The following is a 16057-nucleotide window of genomic DNA, read 5'->3' on the forward strand; positions in this document are numbered from 1 at the left end:
ACCCACACTTCCACTCCCACCCCCTCCCTCACCCTCACCCCCTCCCTTACCCTCCACCCCACCCCCTCCTCCACCCCACCCCCTCCTCCACCCCACCCGCTCCTCCACCCACACCCAAGTTGCGGCACCACCCACAGGCACGCTGCTCCCTGCTTTGCTCCCTGGCTGGGTGACGACAGATAAATATTGACAGGAAAATGCTGCGCTTGTGATAAAACAAAGGTTCAAATGTCAGTTTATTGTCACATGTACCAATTAAGGTACAGTGAAATGAGATTTACCATGGGAAACCTTCAAGCTGAAAGTGGGAATTTGTGGTGGTCCCTGGGCATTAGGCCACTCCTTGGGTCATCCCCTCGGCTCTTGAGGGACAGGGACGATTGTCTGCCCATGGGGTTTCCCCGGTCCTGCTCACGGGCGTTCTGTGTGTTTGCCATGATTCATTAAATGACTTCTGAACCTGCCTGGCGTCTGGCCTTTTCCTGACCTCATCCAAGCCACTACAGATTGATATTTTATGAGCTTAAGGAACGATCCCCAGGGCAATAGAGCGGGGAGGGTGAGTGAGACAGGGTGAGGTTTGTGAGGGGAATGGAGGATGTGGTTTACTAGTGATGGAAGGGATTTGGAATCTGTCCATGTGAGTGGGATGAGGGAGTTGCTGGGTGTGAGCTCCACTGATGCAGTGTGTTTGTGTGTGTGTGTTTGTGTAGAGCCTGTACCAGAACCAGCTGCCGTTCCACTCCACGGACGATGTGGATGAGAAAACTGAGATCATCATCAAGGTGAGTGGGAGAGTGACAGACGTGGCCATCCCTCCCCCTAAGCGTCTCCCCCATGTAATCTCTCCCCCATGTAGTCTCCTCCCGAGTGTCGGTCCCAGGATGTCTCTCCCTGGACATCAAGAGGCTTTTTATATTCCCCCCTCAGCTAGATTACATTGATTATTTTGATTATTTATTTATTCCCTCCTCAGCTATTTTACTATGAAAGGTGAATTAAATGAATCACAAAATGTAATCCAGCTCATGACTACTGCTCACACGTGGTTGGGTTTTTTGTCAGGAAGAATGCAAAGACAAATGTTGTTACCAAGTTTCACATATGCTATCAGTTGCCAAATGTTCACAGCGAACCTCTGTTGAAATGTGCGAGTTAAAGTTGCGATGAGATAAACGATGAAATACTCACTGGGGATGTAGGTGGTTGTACACTACACAGACGAGAGAGGCTGCTCTTCACCAGAGTAGAGAGTGTTTAATTGTCATGGAACCAGCCACAGAATAAGGCTACTGCAGCTTTACAGGGCGGTTAATCTAATAACACTCAAATAAATATACAATATTGACTAATACAATAAATTAATCATTAGTAATACTAGGTAACCAGACCTTAATAATGCAAACCTATTGCCCATGGATCAATGTGTGAGCGTAGAGACAGAGGGGTGTAAAATGAGGGTAGAAGCAATAGGTAGCAAGGTGAAAAGTAAAAGTGGCAGGCCGGCAAATCCAGGGCAAAAATCAAAAAGGGCCACTTTTCAGCATAATAGTATAAGGGGTAAGAGTTGTAAAAACAAGCCTGAAGGCTTTGTGTCTCAATGCAAGGAGCATTCGTAATAAGGTGGATGAGTTGAATGTGCAGATAGCTATTAACGACTATGATATAGTTGGGATCACGGAGACATGGCTCCAGGGTGACCAAGGCTGGGAGCTGAACATCCAGGGATATTCAATATTCAGGAGGGATAGACAGAAAGGGAAAGGAGGTGGGGTAGCGTTGCTGGTTAGAGAGCAGATTAACGCAATAGAAAGGAAGGACATTAGCTTTGAGGATGTGGAATCGATATGGGTAGAGCTGCGAAACACTAAGGGGCAGAAAACGCTAGTGGGAGTTGTATACAGGCCACCTAACAGTAGTAGTGGAGTTGGGGATGGCATCAAACAGGAAATTAGAAATGCGTGCGACAAAGGCAAAACAGTTATAATGGGTGACTTCAATCTACATATAGATTGGGTGAATCAAATTGGCAAGGGTGCTGAGGAAGAGGATTTCTTGGAATGTATGCGGGATAGTTTTCTAAACCAACATGTAGAGGAACCAACGAGAGAGCAGGCTATTCTAGACTGGGTATTGAGTAATGGGGAAGGGTTAGTTAGCAGTCTTGTTGTGCGTGGCCCCTTGGGCAAGAGTGACCATAATATTGAATTGAATTGAATGCCTTTATTGTCATTCGGACCTTACGGTCTGAACGAAATTTCGTGCCTGCAGTCATACATACAATCATACAATAATAACAACAATAAACACAAATTAACACCACCACAGTGAGTCCTCCAAGCACCTCCTCACTGTGGTGGAGGCAAAAATCTTATGGCTGCAGTCTCTTCCCTCCTCTTCTCCCTCTGCGTTGAGGCGATTCCCCACCGGGCGATGGTACAAACAGTCCCGCGGCTCACCGAACCCCGCAAACGGGCCGGCTCAAACACTGCGGCCCGGGGTGGTCGAAGCCGCCGCCCTCCAGTCCAACGGACGCAGCCGCTGGCCCGCGGCTCAACCCCGGACTCAGGTCATAGCCGCCAGAACGCCGTCCCAGCCACCGGAGCACCGTTCCAGCCCCGAGCCGGATCGCCCCCTCGAGCTGGGCCGCTCCGACGGGAGCGCCATTCCTCCCTCGGGCTGGGCCACTCCGACGGGAGTTCCGTTCCTCCCTCGGGCTGGGCCACTCCGACGGGAGCGCCATTCCTCCCTCGGGCTGGGCCACTCCGACGGGAGCGCCGTTCCTCCCTCGGGCTGGGCCACTCCGACCGGAGCGCCATTCCTCCCTCGGGCTGGGCCACTCCGACGGGAGCGCCGTTCCACCCTCGGGCTGGGCCACTCCGACGGGAGCGCCGTTCCTCCCTCGGGCTGGGCCACTCCGACCGGAGCGCCATTCCTCCCTCGGGCTGGGCCACTCCGACGGGAGCGCCGTTCCACCCTCGGGCTGGGCCGCCCTCACGGGAGCGAGCCCAATGCAAGTCCTGACTGGCTCTGCCTCCGGTGTCTCGAGGCCGCCAGCTCCGCCATCAGGCCTCAGCGCAGACGGAGGCAGAGAAGGGGGATACGACAAAAAAGTCGTATTCCCCGAAGAGAGAGACAGCAAGCCCCGTTTCAACCCCCCCCCCCCCCCCCCCCCCCCCCCCCCCCCCCCCCCCCCCCCCCCCCCCCCCCCCCCCCCCCCGCACATAAACACAACCTAAAAAACAAAAACTAACTAGACAAAACGAAAAAAAACAACATAAAAAAGTAAAGACAAAAGGACTGCAGGCGAGCCGCAGCCGTTTACCAGCGCCGCCACTTCCGGATAATATGGTTGAGTTCTTCATTAGGATGGAGAGTGACATCGTTAATTCAGAAACAAGGGTCCTGAACTTAAAGAAAGGTAACTTGGAGGGTATGAGATGTGAATTGGCCAAGATAGACTGGCGATTGATTCTTAATGGGTTGACGGTGGATATGCAATGGAAGGCATTTAAAGACTGCATGGATGAACTACAACAATTGTTTATCCCAGTTTGGCAAAAACAAAATCAGGGAAGGTAGTGCATCCGTGGATAACAAGGGAAATCAGGGATAGTATCAAAACAAAAGATGAAGCGTACAAATTAGCCAGAAAAAGCAGCCTACCAGAGGACGGGGAGAAATTCAGAGACCAGCAGAGGAGGACAAAGGGCTTAATTAGGAAAGGGAAAATAGATTATGAAAGAAAACTGGCAGGGAACATAAAAACTGACTGCAAAAGCTTTTATAGATATGTGAAGAGAAAAAGATTAGTTAAAACAAATGTAGGTCCCTTGCAGTCAGAAACCGGTGAATTGATCATGGGGCACAAGGACATGGCAGACCAATTGAATAACTACTTTGGTTCTGTCTTCACTAAGGAAGACATAAATAATCTGCCGGAAATAGCAGGGGACCGGGGGTCAAATGAGATGGAGGAACTGAGTGAAATCCAGGTTAGCCGGGAAGTGGTGTTAGGTAAATTGAATGGATTAAAGGCCGATAAATCCCCAGGGCCAGATAGGCTGCATCCTAGAGTACTTAAGGAAGTAGCCCCAGAAATAGTGGATGCATTAGTGATAATTTTTCAAAACTCTTTAGATTCTGGAGTAGTTCCTGAGGATTGGAGGGTAGCTAATGTAACACCACTTTTTAAAAAGGGAGGGGGAGAGAAAACGGGGATTTACAGACCAGTTAGTCTAGCGTCGGTAGTGGGGAAACTGCTAGAATCAGTTATTAAAGATGGAATAGCAGCACATTTGGAAAGTGGTGAAATCATTGGACAAAGTCAGCATGGATTTATGAAGGGTAAATCATGTCTGACGAATCTTATAGAATTCTTCGAGGATGTAACTAGTAGAGTGGATAAGGGAGAACCAGTGGATGTGTTATATCTGGACTTTCAGAAGGCTTTCGACAAGGTCCCACATAAGAGATTAGTATACAAACTTAAAGCACACGGTATTGGGGGTTCAGTATTGATGTGGATAGAGAACTGGCTGGCAGACAGGAAGCAAAGAGTAGGAGTAAACGGGTCCTTTTCACAATGGCAGGCAGTGACAAGTGGGGTACCACAAGGCTCAGTTCTGGGACCCCAGCTATTTACAATATATATTAATGATTTGGACGAGGGAATTGAATGCAACATCTCCAAGTTTGCGGATGACACGAAGCTGGGTGGCAGTGTTAGCTGTGAGGAGGATGCTAGGAGGCTGCAAGGTGACTTGGATAGGCTGGGTGAGTGGGCAAATGCATGGCAGATGCAGTATAATGTGGATAAATGTGAGGTTATCCACTTTGGTGGCAAAAACAGGAAAGTAGATTATTATCTGAATGGTGGCCGATTAGGAAAGGGGAGATGCAACGAGACCTGGGTGTCATGGTACACCAGTCATTAAAAGTAGGCATGCAGGTGCAGCAGGCAGTGAAGAAGGCAAATGGTATGTTAGCATTCATAGCAAAAGGATTTGAGTATAGGAGCAGGGAGGTTCTACTGCAGTTGTACAGGGTCTTGGTGAGACCACACCTGGAGTATTGCGTACAGTTTTGGTCTCCTAATCTGAGGAAAGACATTCTTGCCATAGAGGGAGTACAGAGAAGGTTCACCAGACTGATTCCTGGGATGTCAGGAATTTCATATGAAGAAAGACTGGATAGACTCGGTTTGTACTCGCTAGAATTTAGAAGATTGAGGGGGGATCTTATAGAAACATACAAAATTCTTAAGGGGTTGGACAGGCTAGATGCAGGAAGATTGTTCCCGATGTTGGACAAGTCCAGAACAAGGGGTCACAGTTTAAGGATAAAGGGGAAATCTCTTAGGACCGAGATGAGGAAAACGTTTTTCACACAGAGAGTGGTGAATCTGTGGAATTCTCTCCCGCAGAAGGTAGTTGAGGCCAGTTCATTGGCTATATTTAAGAGGGAGTTAGATGTGGCCCTTGTGGCTAAAGGGATCAGGGGGTATGGAGAGAAGGCAGGTACAGGATACTGAGTTGGATGATCAGCCATGATCATATTAAATGGCGGTGCAGACTCGAAGGGCCGAATGGCCTACTCCTGCACCTATTTTCTATGTTTCTATGTTTCTAATATTCATCAGAAGATCAATATCCTCTGCACCACATATCTGTAATCAATATTCTGCAGAGGATCAGAATGCTCTGTACTGTACACCTATAATCAATATTCTACAGATCAGTATTCTCTGCGCTATACATCTGTAATCAATATTCTGCAGAAGATTTAGACAAGGGAATTGAATGCAACATCTCCAAGTTTGCGGATGACACAAAGCTGGGGGGCAGTGTTAGCTGTGAGGAGGATGCTAGGAGGCTGCAAGGTGACTCGGATTGGTTGGGTGAGTGGGCAAATGCATGGCAGATGCAGTATAATGTGGATAAATGTGAGGTTATCCACTTTGGTGGCAAAAACAGGAAAGTAGACTATTATCTGAATGGTGACCAATTAGGAAAAGGGGAGATGCAACGAGACCTGGGTGTCATGGTACACCAGTCATTGAAACGTACAAAATTCTTAAGGGGTTGGACAGGCAAGATGCAGGAAGATTGTTCCCGATGTTGGGGAAGTCCAGGACAAGGGGTCACAGTTTAAGGATAAAGGGGAAATCTTTTAGGACCCAGATGGGAAAAACATTTGTTACACAGAGAGTGGTGAATCTCTGGAACTCTCTGCCACAGAAGGTAGTTGAGGCCAGATCATACTGAGTTGGATGATCAGCCATGATCATATTGAATGGCGGTGAAGGGGCGAATGGCCTACTCCTGCACCTATTTTCTATGATCAGAACGCTCTGTACTGTACACCTATAATCAATATTCTACAGACGATCTACTGTACACCTGTAGACATGAGAGAAAGAGTAGTCGGTGAAATTTGCATCTTTTCAATTTTCTGAGGAAGATTGGAAATGACTGGCGCAGAGCTCGAGTTGTGGCCAGTGGCCGGAATCTTGATGTTCATAAGTCATAGGAACAGAAGTAGGCCATTAGGCCCCTCGAGTCGACGCCGCCATCTAATCGTGGCTGATCTATTTTTCCCTCTCAACCCCATTCTCCTGCCTTCTCTCCATTACCCTTGACACCCATACCAATCAAGTATCTTAATCTCAGATTCGCCACCCTCTGACTAAAGAAATTCCTCCTCATCTCCTTCCTAAAGGAACGTACTTTTATTCTGAAGTTATGCCCTGTGGTCCTAGACTCTCCCATTAGTGGAAACATCTTCTGTGTCCAAGCCTTTCACTACTTGACTGTCAACACATCAACACTGGGGGTCTGTCGCTGCCCCGGTGTGTAACGATCCCAAGTGGATGATCCTGACTGGACCATCCCCAGGAGTCTGCGTTGTTTTCCAGGTTTTGCATCTTCCCGACTGTACATCACAATCCATTTCTATCCTTGGAAACAAAACTATGCTGAATATTCAGTGATTTGTCCAATCAGAGTATCTGACCCAGGACTATCTGTAACTTGTCTCTGTCTGTGGATTATTTACAGCAAACCTGTGTGAACTGTGGCCGGGAAGCGATGAATGAATGTACGGGATGTCACAAGGTTCATTACTGCTCAACGTTCTGCCAGCGGAAGGTGAGAGGAAGGCCAGGCTTTCTCCAGAACCCTGGGCTGTCAAAGAGTGGCCACTTGGTATGGCTGGGGGAAGAAAGAGTGGCCACTTGGTATGGCTGGGGGAAGAAAGAGTGGCCACTTGGTATGGCTGGGGGAAGAGTAGGGGATGGCCTGGTTAGACCGAGATTCAGGCAATAGATATAGACAATGAGCTGAACGACTCATCCTGCTGTAATATCCATGATCTTGTGACTACACTTGACAGTCCATAATGGACAGGTGGATGGATAGGATAGAGGGATCTGGGCCAAATATAGGCAAGTGGGACGAGCCAAGTATGTCAACCTGGTTGGCATGGAGAAGCTGGGCCGAAGGGCCTGTTGCCATGCTGTACCATTCTATGACTAAATGTACATGACTGTGTCTTATTAGACTTGCTACATACTGACAAAAAGATCCAAATGGCAATTTAGCATTGCTGTGCTCTATACCTATCACACTGATTGTGTCTCGATCAATATTAGAGTATTGAAGGCTACCACTATTACTCCTGTTTTTTATGCTTGTTAATAATTTTCCTCCAAAGTTGTCAGTCTCCTTCATGCGGTTTAAAGCTCCCTGGTACACTCCCACTGTCCCTGGTACACTCCCAGCTGTCCCTAGTAAATTCCCACTGTCCCTGGTACACTCCCACTGTCCCTGGTACACTCCCACTGTTCTAGTACACTCCCACTGTCCCTGGTACACTCGCACTGTCCTGGTACACTCCCAGCTGTCCCTAGTAAATTCCCACTGCCCCTGGTACACTCCCAGCTGTCCCTGGTACACTCCCACTGTCCTGGTACACTCCCACTGTCCCTGGTACACTCTCACTGTCCCTGGTACACTCTCACTGTCCCTGGTACACTCCCACTGTCCTGGTACACTCCCACTGTCCCTGGTACACTCCCACTGTCCCTGGTACACTCCCACTGTCCCTGGTACACTCCCACTGTCCCTGGTACACTCCCACTGTCCCTGGTACACTCCCACTGTCCCTGGTACATTCCCACTGTCACTGGTACACTCCCACTGTCCTGGTACACTCCCACTGTCCCTGGTACACTCCCACTGTCCTGGTACACTCCCAGCTGTCCCTAGTAAATTCCCACTGTCCCTGGTACACTCCCAGCTGTCCCTGGTACACTCCCACTGTCCCTGGTACACTCCCACTGTCCCTGGTACACTCCCACTGTCCTGGTACACTCCCACTGTCCCTGGTACACTCCCAGCTGTCCCTAGTAAATTCCCACTGTCCCTGGTACACTCCCACTGTCCTGGTACACTCCCACTGTCCTGGTACACTCCCACTGTCCCTGGTACACTCCCAGCTGTCCCTAGTAAATTCCCACTGTCCCTGGTACACTCCCACTGTCCTGGTACACTCCCACTGTCCTGGTACACTCCCAGCTATCCCTAGTAAATTCCCACTGTCCCTGGTACACTCTCACTGTCCCTGGTACACTCCCAGCTGTCCCTGGTACACTCTCACTGTCCCTGGTACACTCCCACTGTCCCTGGTACACTCCCACTGTCCTGGTACACTCCCACTGTCCCTGGTACACTCCCACTGTCCCTGGTACACTCCCACTGTCCCTGGCACACTCCCACTGTCCTGGTACACTCCCACTGTCCCTGGTACACTCCCACTGTCCTGGTACACTCCCACTGTCCCTGGTACACTCCCACTGTCCCTGGTACACTCCCAGCGCTATGGCAGCAGCAGATTTGCTCTTGCATTCAATCTTTGCAGCTGTGGTCGATGACTCCACCCACACAGTCTTTATTGCGTTAGGTTTCAAATGTCTTTATTGCGTTGGATTTCATTGTCACATGGCCCTGCTTCAGTTTTTACTTGTTTTGGTAATTCTTCTAGTTGCTGTATGGCACAGGCAGTAAGTGATAGATCTATGAATAGATAGGACCAGGCCCTTTGGTCCAACTTGTCGATGTCAACCAAGTTGGCATACTTGGCTCATCCATTTGCCTGCATTTGCCCCATATCGTTCTCAACTCTGCCCATTCATGCATGTCCAATTAACTTTTCAAAGTTGTAACTACTTCTACAGATTCCACCCTCTGAGTGAAGAAAGTTGCCGCTGAAGTCCCTCTTAAACCTCTCCCCTCTCATCTTAAGCCAATGCCCTCTAGTTTTACATTTCTCTGCCCTGGGGATAAAAAGACTGTGAGCATTGGCTTTATCCATGCCCCTCATGATCTTGTAAACCTCAATATGGTCAACCCTTAGCCTCCCACAGTCCAAAAGAAAAAGTCCCAGCAGCCTATCCAACCTCTTGCTATAACTCAAGCCAGCAAGCCCAAGTAATATCCTGTTCAATCTCTTCTGCACCTTTTCCAACAATGACTTCCTTAAGTTCATAAGTAATAGCAGAATTGGGCCATTCGGCCCATCAAGTCTACTCTGGCGTTCAATCATGGCTGATCTATCTTTCCCTCTCAACCCCATTCTCCCTGACACCCATACTAATCAAGAATCTGTCAATCTCCGCCTTAAAAATATCCATGGACATGGCCTCCTCTGCCGTCAGTGGCAAAGAATCCCACGGATTCACTACCAGTTCTAGGCTGCAGGAAGTGATTTGATGGGATAATGGCAAGATACCTACTTGTAGAGTGGGCAGAGACGAAGTGAAGGGGCACATACCTGAGCTCTCATTCTTCCAGTGGGCTGGCACGGAACCAGAGAGTGGCCTCACTGCTCCCACTCTGAACGTGACTGAGCTGTGAGATCCTCGTGCTTCTGCTGATGGTGAAGATGGATGGGTTGGTGGTTGACTGAATGCTCCTTGTTGCAGGACTGGAAGGACCACCAGCATGTGTGTGGGCAGCCGACAACACTCACAATGCAGGCAGAGGAGGTGCAGGTGTCAGAGGTCGACGTGGTCAAGGTCAAGGTGTGACGGTGGATTGGTGAAGCTGCCAGACCCCAGCCCAGTCCGCAGAGCACGATGGGGTTGGATCGCCAATGTCCAGTTGTCCAGGGAGTGGAGTGATATTGCAAAAGGCCGGAGATGCCCGCAGAGAGGATCCCATCGACTGACCACTGCCCGACCTTGTTCCTGCCCCTTAACCTCAAGCTGGGTGCAAGTTACCGATCACGGGCTGTGAACACGCGTGGGACACGGACTGATGACCTGGTGCCACAAGCTCTACACTGGGTGGAAGGTGGACTGACCAGGGGGGGGGGGTGGATTGGATTGGCACAGAGGTGGGTGGGGGTGTGGAGACCATCAGGTGAAGGTGAAGTATGTGAAAACTGTGGCAGGACAGGCCTGCTGCTCCGATCCTGCTCCTGGTCTGTTCCTGCTCCTGCTCCTGGTCTGCTCCTGCTCCTGGTCTGCTCCTGCTCCTGGTCTGCTCCTGCTCCTGCTCCTGCTCTTGATGTGCATCCTGGGCCTTTGTGTGGACTGATGTGGATCCAGGAGCAGTCCTGTAGCTGTTCCCACATGGGGAGCAGGCTCCCTGTACTCAGACCAGTCAACACTAGCGCTCGCAGTGAGCACTGCACGCACAACGGGGACAACTGGTTCTGCAACACAACACCCCATCACTGTTACAGAGATTTGCATTCTGTAGCAAGTTACATTTTTAACCCACGTTCGTGGCCAAACCTGACCCAGTGGAGGGGGAAGCCAGAGTGACACAGGCGTGAGCAGACGTGTGGAGTGACACTGGAGTGTAGGGTGATGCAGGCATGTGGAGTGATGCAGGCATGTGGGATGACACGAGTGTGGAGTGATGCAGGCGTGTGGAGTGACAGGCGTGTGGAGTGATGCAGGCATGTGGAGTGACAGGCGTGTGGAGTGACAGGCGTGTGGAGTGACAGGCGTGTGGAGTGACAGGCGTGTGGAGTGACAGGAGTGGAGTGACAGGCGTGTGGAGTGACAGGCGTGTGAAGTGACAGGCGTGTGGAGTGACACTGGAGCGTAGAGTGATGCAGAAGTCGGCTGAGGGTGAGGGAGATCGGGAGCAGATTCACAGTATTTAATCACCACCGTTAAAGCCGTGCTGGACTGCGCATCTTCACACTTGGAAGATTACAGGCGGATTGGTTTGGATTACCTTTGGTTATTTAACCAGCAATTGGATGATTTAAAAAAAATAGTTTGCCAATGCTTCCCATGAGGAGCTGTGGAAGTGACCACACATGGAATATCTCTGTGAGATTCAACTAATGTACTCCTTTGTGGGAGAGCAGACCTCTTGTGCTGATATTCCACTGAGTGGTTGTAAATAGGGTGTGAGTTGGAGGGGCAGAGGTGCCCCCTGTGGGAGCCCTCCCACCAGTGTGACCATTGGGATAGGGCCGGTGAACTCTATACAATGCCTTGCAGTGCTTTTACCAAAATATTATTGTACTTCTGTTTGCTGTGTGCTTTCTGCTGGCCCAGTAAATGGTGATGTGCTGTACCTGCCTCTCTGACACCTGACTGACTGCATTAACTGGGCTTGCATTGCCCTTCCCCCGGGGGGGGGGGGGGGGGGGGAAGTATGAATCTTTTGTCTGGTGGAAGGGTAATTGTTCTTAAATTAGACTGAGTGCCCGGTGATGATGTCACTTGTACCTAGATGCAGTGAAAAACGTTGTTTTTGCATGCAAACTACACGAAGGAGTGGCCGCAAGGGTGCCGGCAGTTACAAAAACCTCCTCCCCCCACCCCCCTCCTCTCCTCCAATGCTGGGTCCCTCTTGTTCTCACCGCACCCCCCCGCTCCCCCCACCCCGGGCGATCTTTGTTCTCGACGGCATTGCCCGTCCACCTCAGCCCGACCCTTTGCCAAAGTCTGCAATTGTGCTGTGCTGGCAGAATAAAACCAAAGAATATAAGGCTGACCCCACACTATCCCAAGAGCCTTCCAGCTGACGTTTCAGAACCAGACTTGTGTGGTTGACATTATTTAAGGTTACAAAGCGAGGGCAGGTAGACTACGTTAGGGGACAGATTATCCATGATTTAACGGTGGTGGGATAACCTTGGCTTGTGCCTGTGTTCCAGTGTTAAACTATAACGAATGTTTAATATTCTGGAAGGGCGGTTGCAGAGAATATTCTGCTCCGAAGATCCGGTCCTTGCCATTAACTGAGTTTCACCTGACTCATCAATTGCCATGGATGCCCTTCGCTACAAGTATCAAACTGATGAGAAAGGAGAGTGGGACCAGCTCTACTTTGCCTACCGCTTCCCATCAATAAACCAACAACAGTTTGCTTGACCTTGGACCAAAATATCATGCAGAGAATGAGTGGGCTGGGAGCACAGTAGATCCACAAACATCTCTTGGAGATTGAGGGCTAGGTGTGCATTCCAGGAGCCACTGGAGGGTGAGGGTGGTTTGCCGTTACAGGTCCACAATGAGTTGAACAACTGCCTGGCATAGTCAGACACGGGGATCTGCATTTTCCCAGCACCGCAAGCCGCATGGTCTTCACCACTTCATGCCGGACAGTGGTGGGGCTCGGGGCTGATGGCCAAGGAACGTCAAGGGTCAAGGAATTAAACCATCAGCATGGAAGATAAACAGTAGACATTGGCCATCCACACCTGCTCCACCACTCAGTCAGACCGTACTGATTCTTTACCTCATAGATAGACACAAAAAGCTGGGGTAACTCAGCGGGACAGGCAGCATCTCGAGAAAAGGAATCGGTGACGTTTGGAGTCGAGATCCTTTTGCTGCATGCCCTTGCACTGACCCTGATCTCGTCATTCACTTCAGTGCAACAAATAAATTGATGCCATCTTTAACTGAACCTCCACTGGCCTCTCCATTCATGATTCCCTGGACTATCATTCACCAGTGAAACATAGAAAATAGGTGCAGGAGTAGGCCATTTGGCCCTTCGAGCCTGCACCGCCATTCAATATGATCATGGCTGATCATCCAACTCAGTATCCTGTACCTGCCTTCTCTCCATACCCCCTGATCCCTTTAGCCACAAGGGCCACATCTAACTCCCTCTTAAATATAGCCAATGAACTGGCCTCAACTACCTTCTGTGGCAGAGAATTCCAGAGATTCACCACTCTCTGTGTGAAAAATGTTTTCCTCATCTCGGTCCTAAAAGATTTCCCCCTTATCCTTAAACTGTGACCCCTTGTTCTGGACTTCCCCAACATCGGGAACAATCTTCCTGCATCTAGCCTGTCCAACCCCTTAAGAATTTTGTACGTTTCTATAAGATCCCCCCTCAATCTTCTAAATTCTAGCGAGTACAAGCCGAGTCTATCCAGTCTTTCTTCATATGAAAGTCCTGACATCCCAGGAATCAGTCTGGTGAACCTTCTCTGTACTCCCTCTATGGCAAGAATGTCTTTCCTCAGATTAGGAGACCAAAACTACGCAATACTCCAGGTGTGGTCTCACCAAGACCCTGTACAACTGCAGTAGAACCTCCCTGCTCCTATACTCAAATCCTTTTGTTTTCTACTTTTTACATTAATAAGCATGAAAGTCGGTTGGATGTGGTTGTTAAATGCATAAGTTTTACGCAAGATCCAGCTCATTCGCAGAAATACTTCAACTGAATGTCCAAATAAATCCAGGAAGGCCGCTTACTTCAGCACATGGCAAGATGCAGTCAGATTGGCCAATGGAGAAAGGTGGTCAGTTACTTTGGCCAATGGGAAGATATAATCATTGATTTTGGCCGGTGGATGGCATTAGTTACCCTTCCTATGGGATGTCTACCCTACTCCAAGAAAACCTTTGCTGAAGATCTGAAAGAACTTTGAAAATTGTTCTTATTAAGTCAGTGACTGAAGGACAACATGACAACCAACCCAACAGCAGCTATAGCGTGGCCAATGTGGACACTGAGAGTATGTACTTAGCTCCTGTCATGGGATCTTGGTACTGACAACTGGGCTTCTGAGATCAAGCAACTAACTAATCACAAATATGTGTGCCTGGGTTGAAATTCCACGATGCCTGAGAGAAAAGAGAACAGTGTGGGTGCCTGGGACTGAAATCCAATTGGAAATGACCCAGCTGAGGTGAAGATGGTGGGTGGGAGGAGCACAGGAGGACCGGTGGAAGAGGAACCTTCAGTGCGGTCAGGGCTGTCCATGGCCTGGGCACCTGAGGGCCACTGCAGTGAGAGCTGAGGACAGGAGATATTCACGCAGTTGGGTGGCACTACTAGATGGAACTATGTAAACATCTCACCGTTAGTATCCATGCTCCAGCTACCCACCTCATTCCACAGCAGATATTCAGTCCAACCTCCTGACTGACGAGAAGGCGTAGGGCAACATACCAACCATGTCCCATGCCAACCATGGCCCATCCAACTGGCTCATGCTAACTGTGGCCCATACCAACTGTGTCCCATACCAACCATGGCCCATACCAACCATGGCCCATACCAACCGTGGCCCATACCAACCATGGCCCATACCAACCGTGGCCCATACCAACCGTGTCCCATACCAACCGTGGCCCATACCAACCGTGTCCCATACCAACCGTGGCCCATACCAACCGTGTCCCATACCAACCGTGGCCCATACCAACCGTGTCCCATACCAACCGTGGCCCATACCAACCGTGGCCCATACCAACCGTGTCCCATACCAACCGTGTCCCATACCAACTGTTTCCCATACCAACCGTGTCCCATACCAACTGTGGCCCATACCAACTGTGGCCCATACCAACTGTGGCCCATACCAACTGTGGCCCATACCAACTGTGGCCCATACCAACCGTGGCCCATACCAACTGTGGCCCATACCAACTGTGGCCCATACCAACCATGGCCCATACCAACTGTGGCCCATACCAACTGTGGCCCATACCAACCGTGTCCTATACCAACCGTGGCCCATACCAACCGTGGCCCATACCAACTGTTTCCCATACCAACCGTGTCCCATACCAACTGTGGCCCATACCAACTGTGGCCCATACCAACCATGGCCCATACCAACTGTGGCCCATACCAACTGTGGCCCATACCAACTGTGTCCCATACCAACCGTGTCCCATACCAACTGTGGCACATGCCAATGTTCTCAGGACCAAAGGGTTTCCCGACTAGCTCTAGAACTAGGTGGAGAGGAACAGCGGTGTGAAGTGAATGAGACAACCCTGGTCTGCGGAGGGGATGTGGGGGGATCTCGGAGACATTGTCATCACAATCAAGGAAGGAGGCAAATGTGATTGGAGTAACTACACAGACTCTTACTGCTAAATGTCATGGGACAATTATGGCCAGCATATTCCTCACTGACCATTGACCTGCTGCCAAGCTGGCCTGACCCAGGTCAGAAGGTCACAGCTCATGTGGAGCAGACGATGTTCATCGCCAGGCCAAGGTTCAGGACTCCATTCATTGACCCCAAGAACCACCACAGGAACACGCCTTTCGGCCCATCTTGTCCAATACCGTCCACACTAACCCCATTAGCCGTATTACGACTGTATCCTTCAATGACGCCTATTCCTGCCTGTCTAAACATTCCTTGAAATGGTCGATTGTGCCTGATCCCACAACCTCCTCTGGCAGTGTGTTTTTGAAACTCCCACCATGAAAAACGTCTTCACTATCTACCAGACTACTTTAGCTGTAATCTTACTTATCCTGCCTTACACATCCTCATCTAAATCACCAATAGCAATGGGTCCAGCACCGATTCCTGAGGCACCCACTGATCACAGAGAAGCAACCTTCCACCATCACCCTCTGCTTCCTTCAGTGAAACCAATTCTGTATTCAGGCGGCTATCTCTCCCTGGATCCCATGTGGTCTAGCCATGCAGAACCTTGCCAATGTGCCAAAGGCAAGGCCTTTGTATCTGATTGTTCCGGGTGACAGCGGGTGGGGAGTCACATAAATAGCTGCAGTCATCTCTACAAAATGAATTAGAT

At 49.9% G+C, this 16057-nt stretch overlaps 1 protein-coding gene across 1 annotated transcript in view; it reads left to right on the forward strand.

The window, feature by feature from the left end:
• Window positions 1-10496, forward strand: part of LOC116984477 (deformed epidermal autoregulatory factor 1 homolog) — a 33493-nt gene extending 22997 nt beyond the window's left edge. Inside the window, 3 exon segments of the mRNA XM_033038604.1 lie at window positions 714-785; window positions 7059-7148; window positions 9983-10496. Of these exon segments, the coding sequence (XP_032894495.1) occupies window positions 714-785; window positions 7059-7148; window positions 9983-10087 (267 nt within the window). The 3' untranslated portion in view covers window positions 10088-10496.
• The last annotated feature ends 5561 nt before the right edge of the window (window positions 10497-16057 follow it).

This window comes from Amblyraja radiata, chromosome 20 (genome assembly GCF_010909765.2).
Source record: "Amblyraja radiata isolate CabotCenter1 chromosome 20, sAmbRad1.1.pri, whole genome shotgun sequence".
Classification (NCBI taxonomy): Eukaryota; Metazoa; Chordata; class Chondrichthyes; order Rajiformes; family Rajidae; genus Amblyraja; species Amblyraja radiata.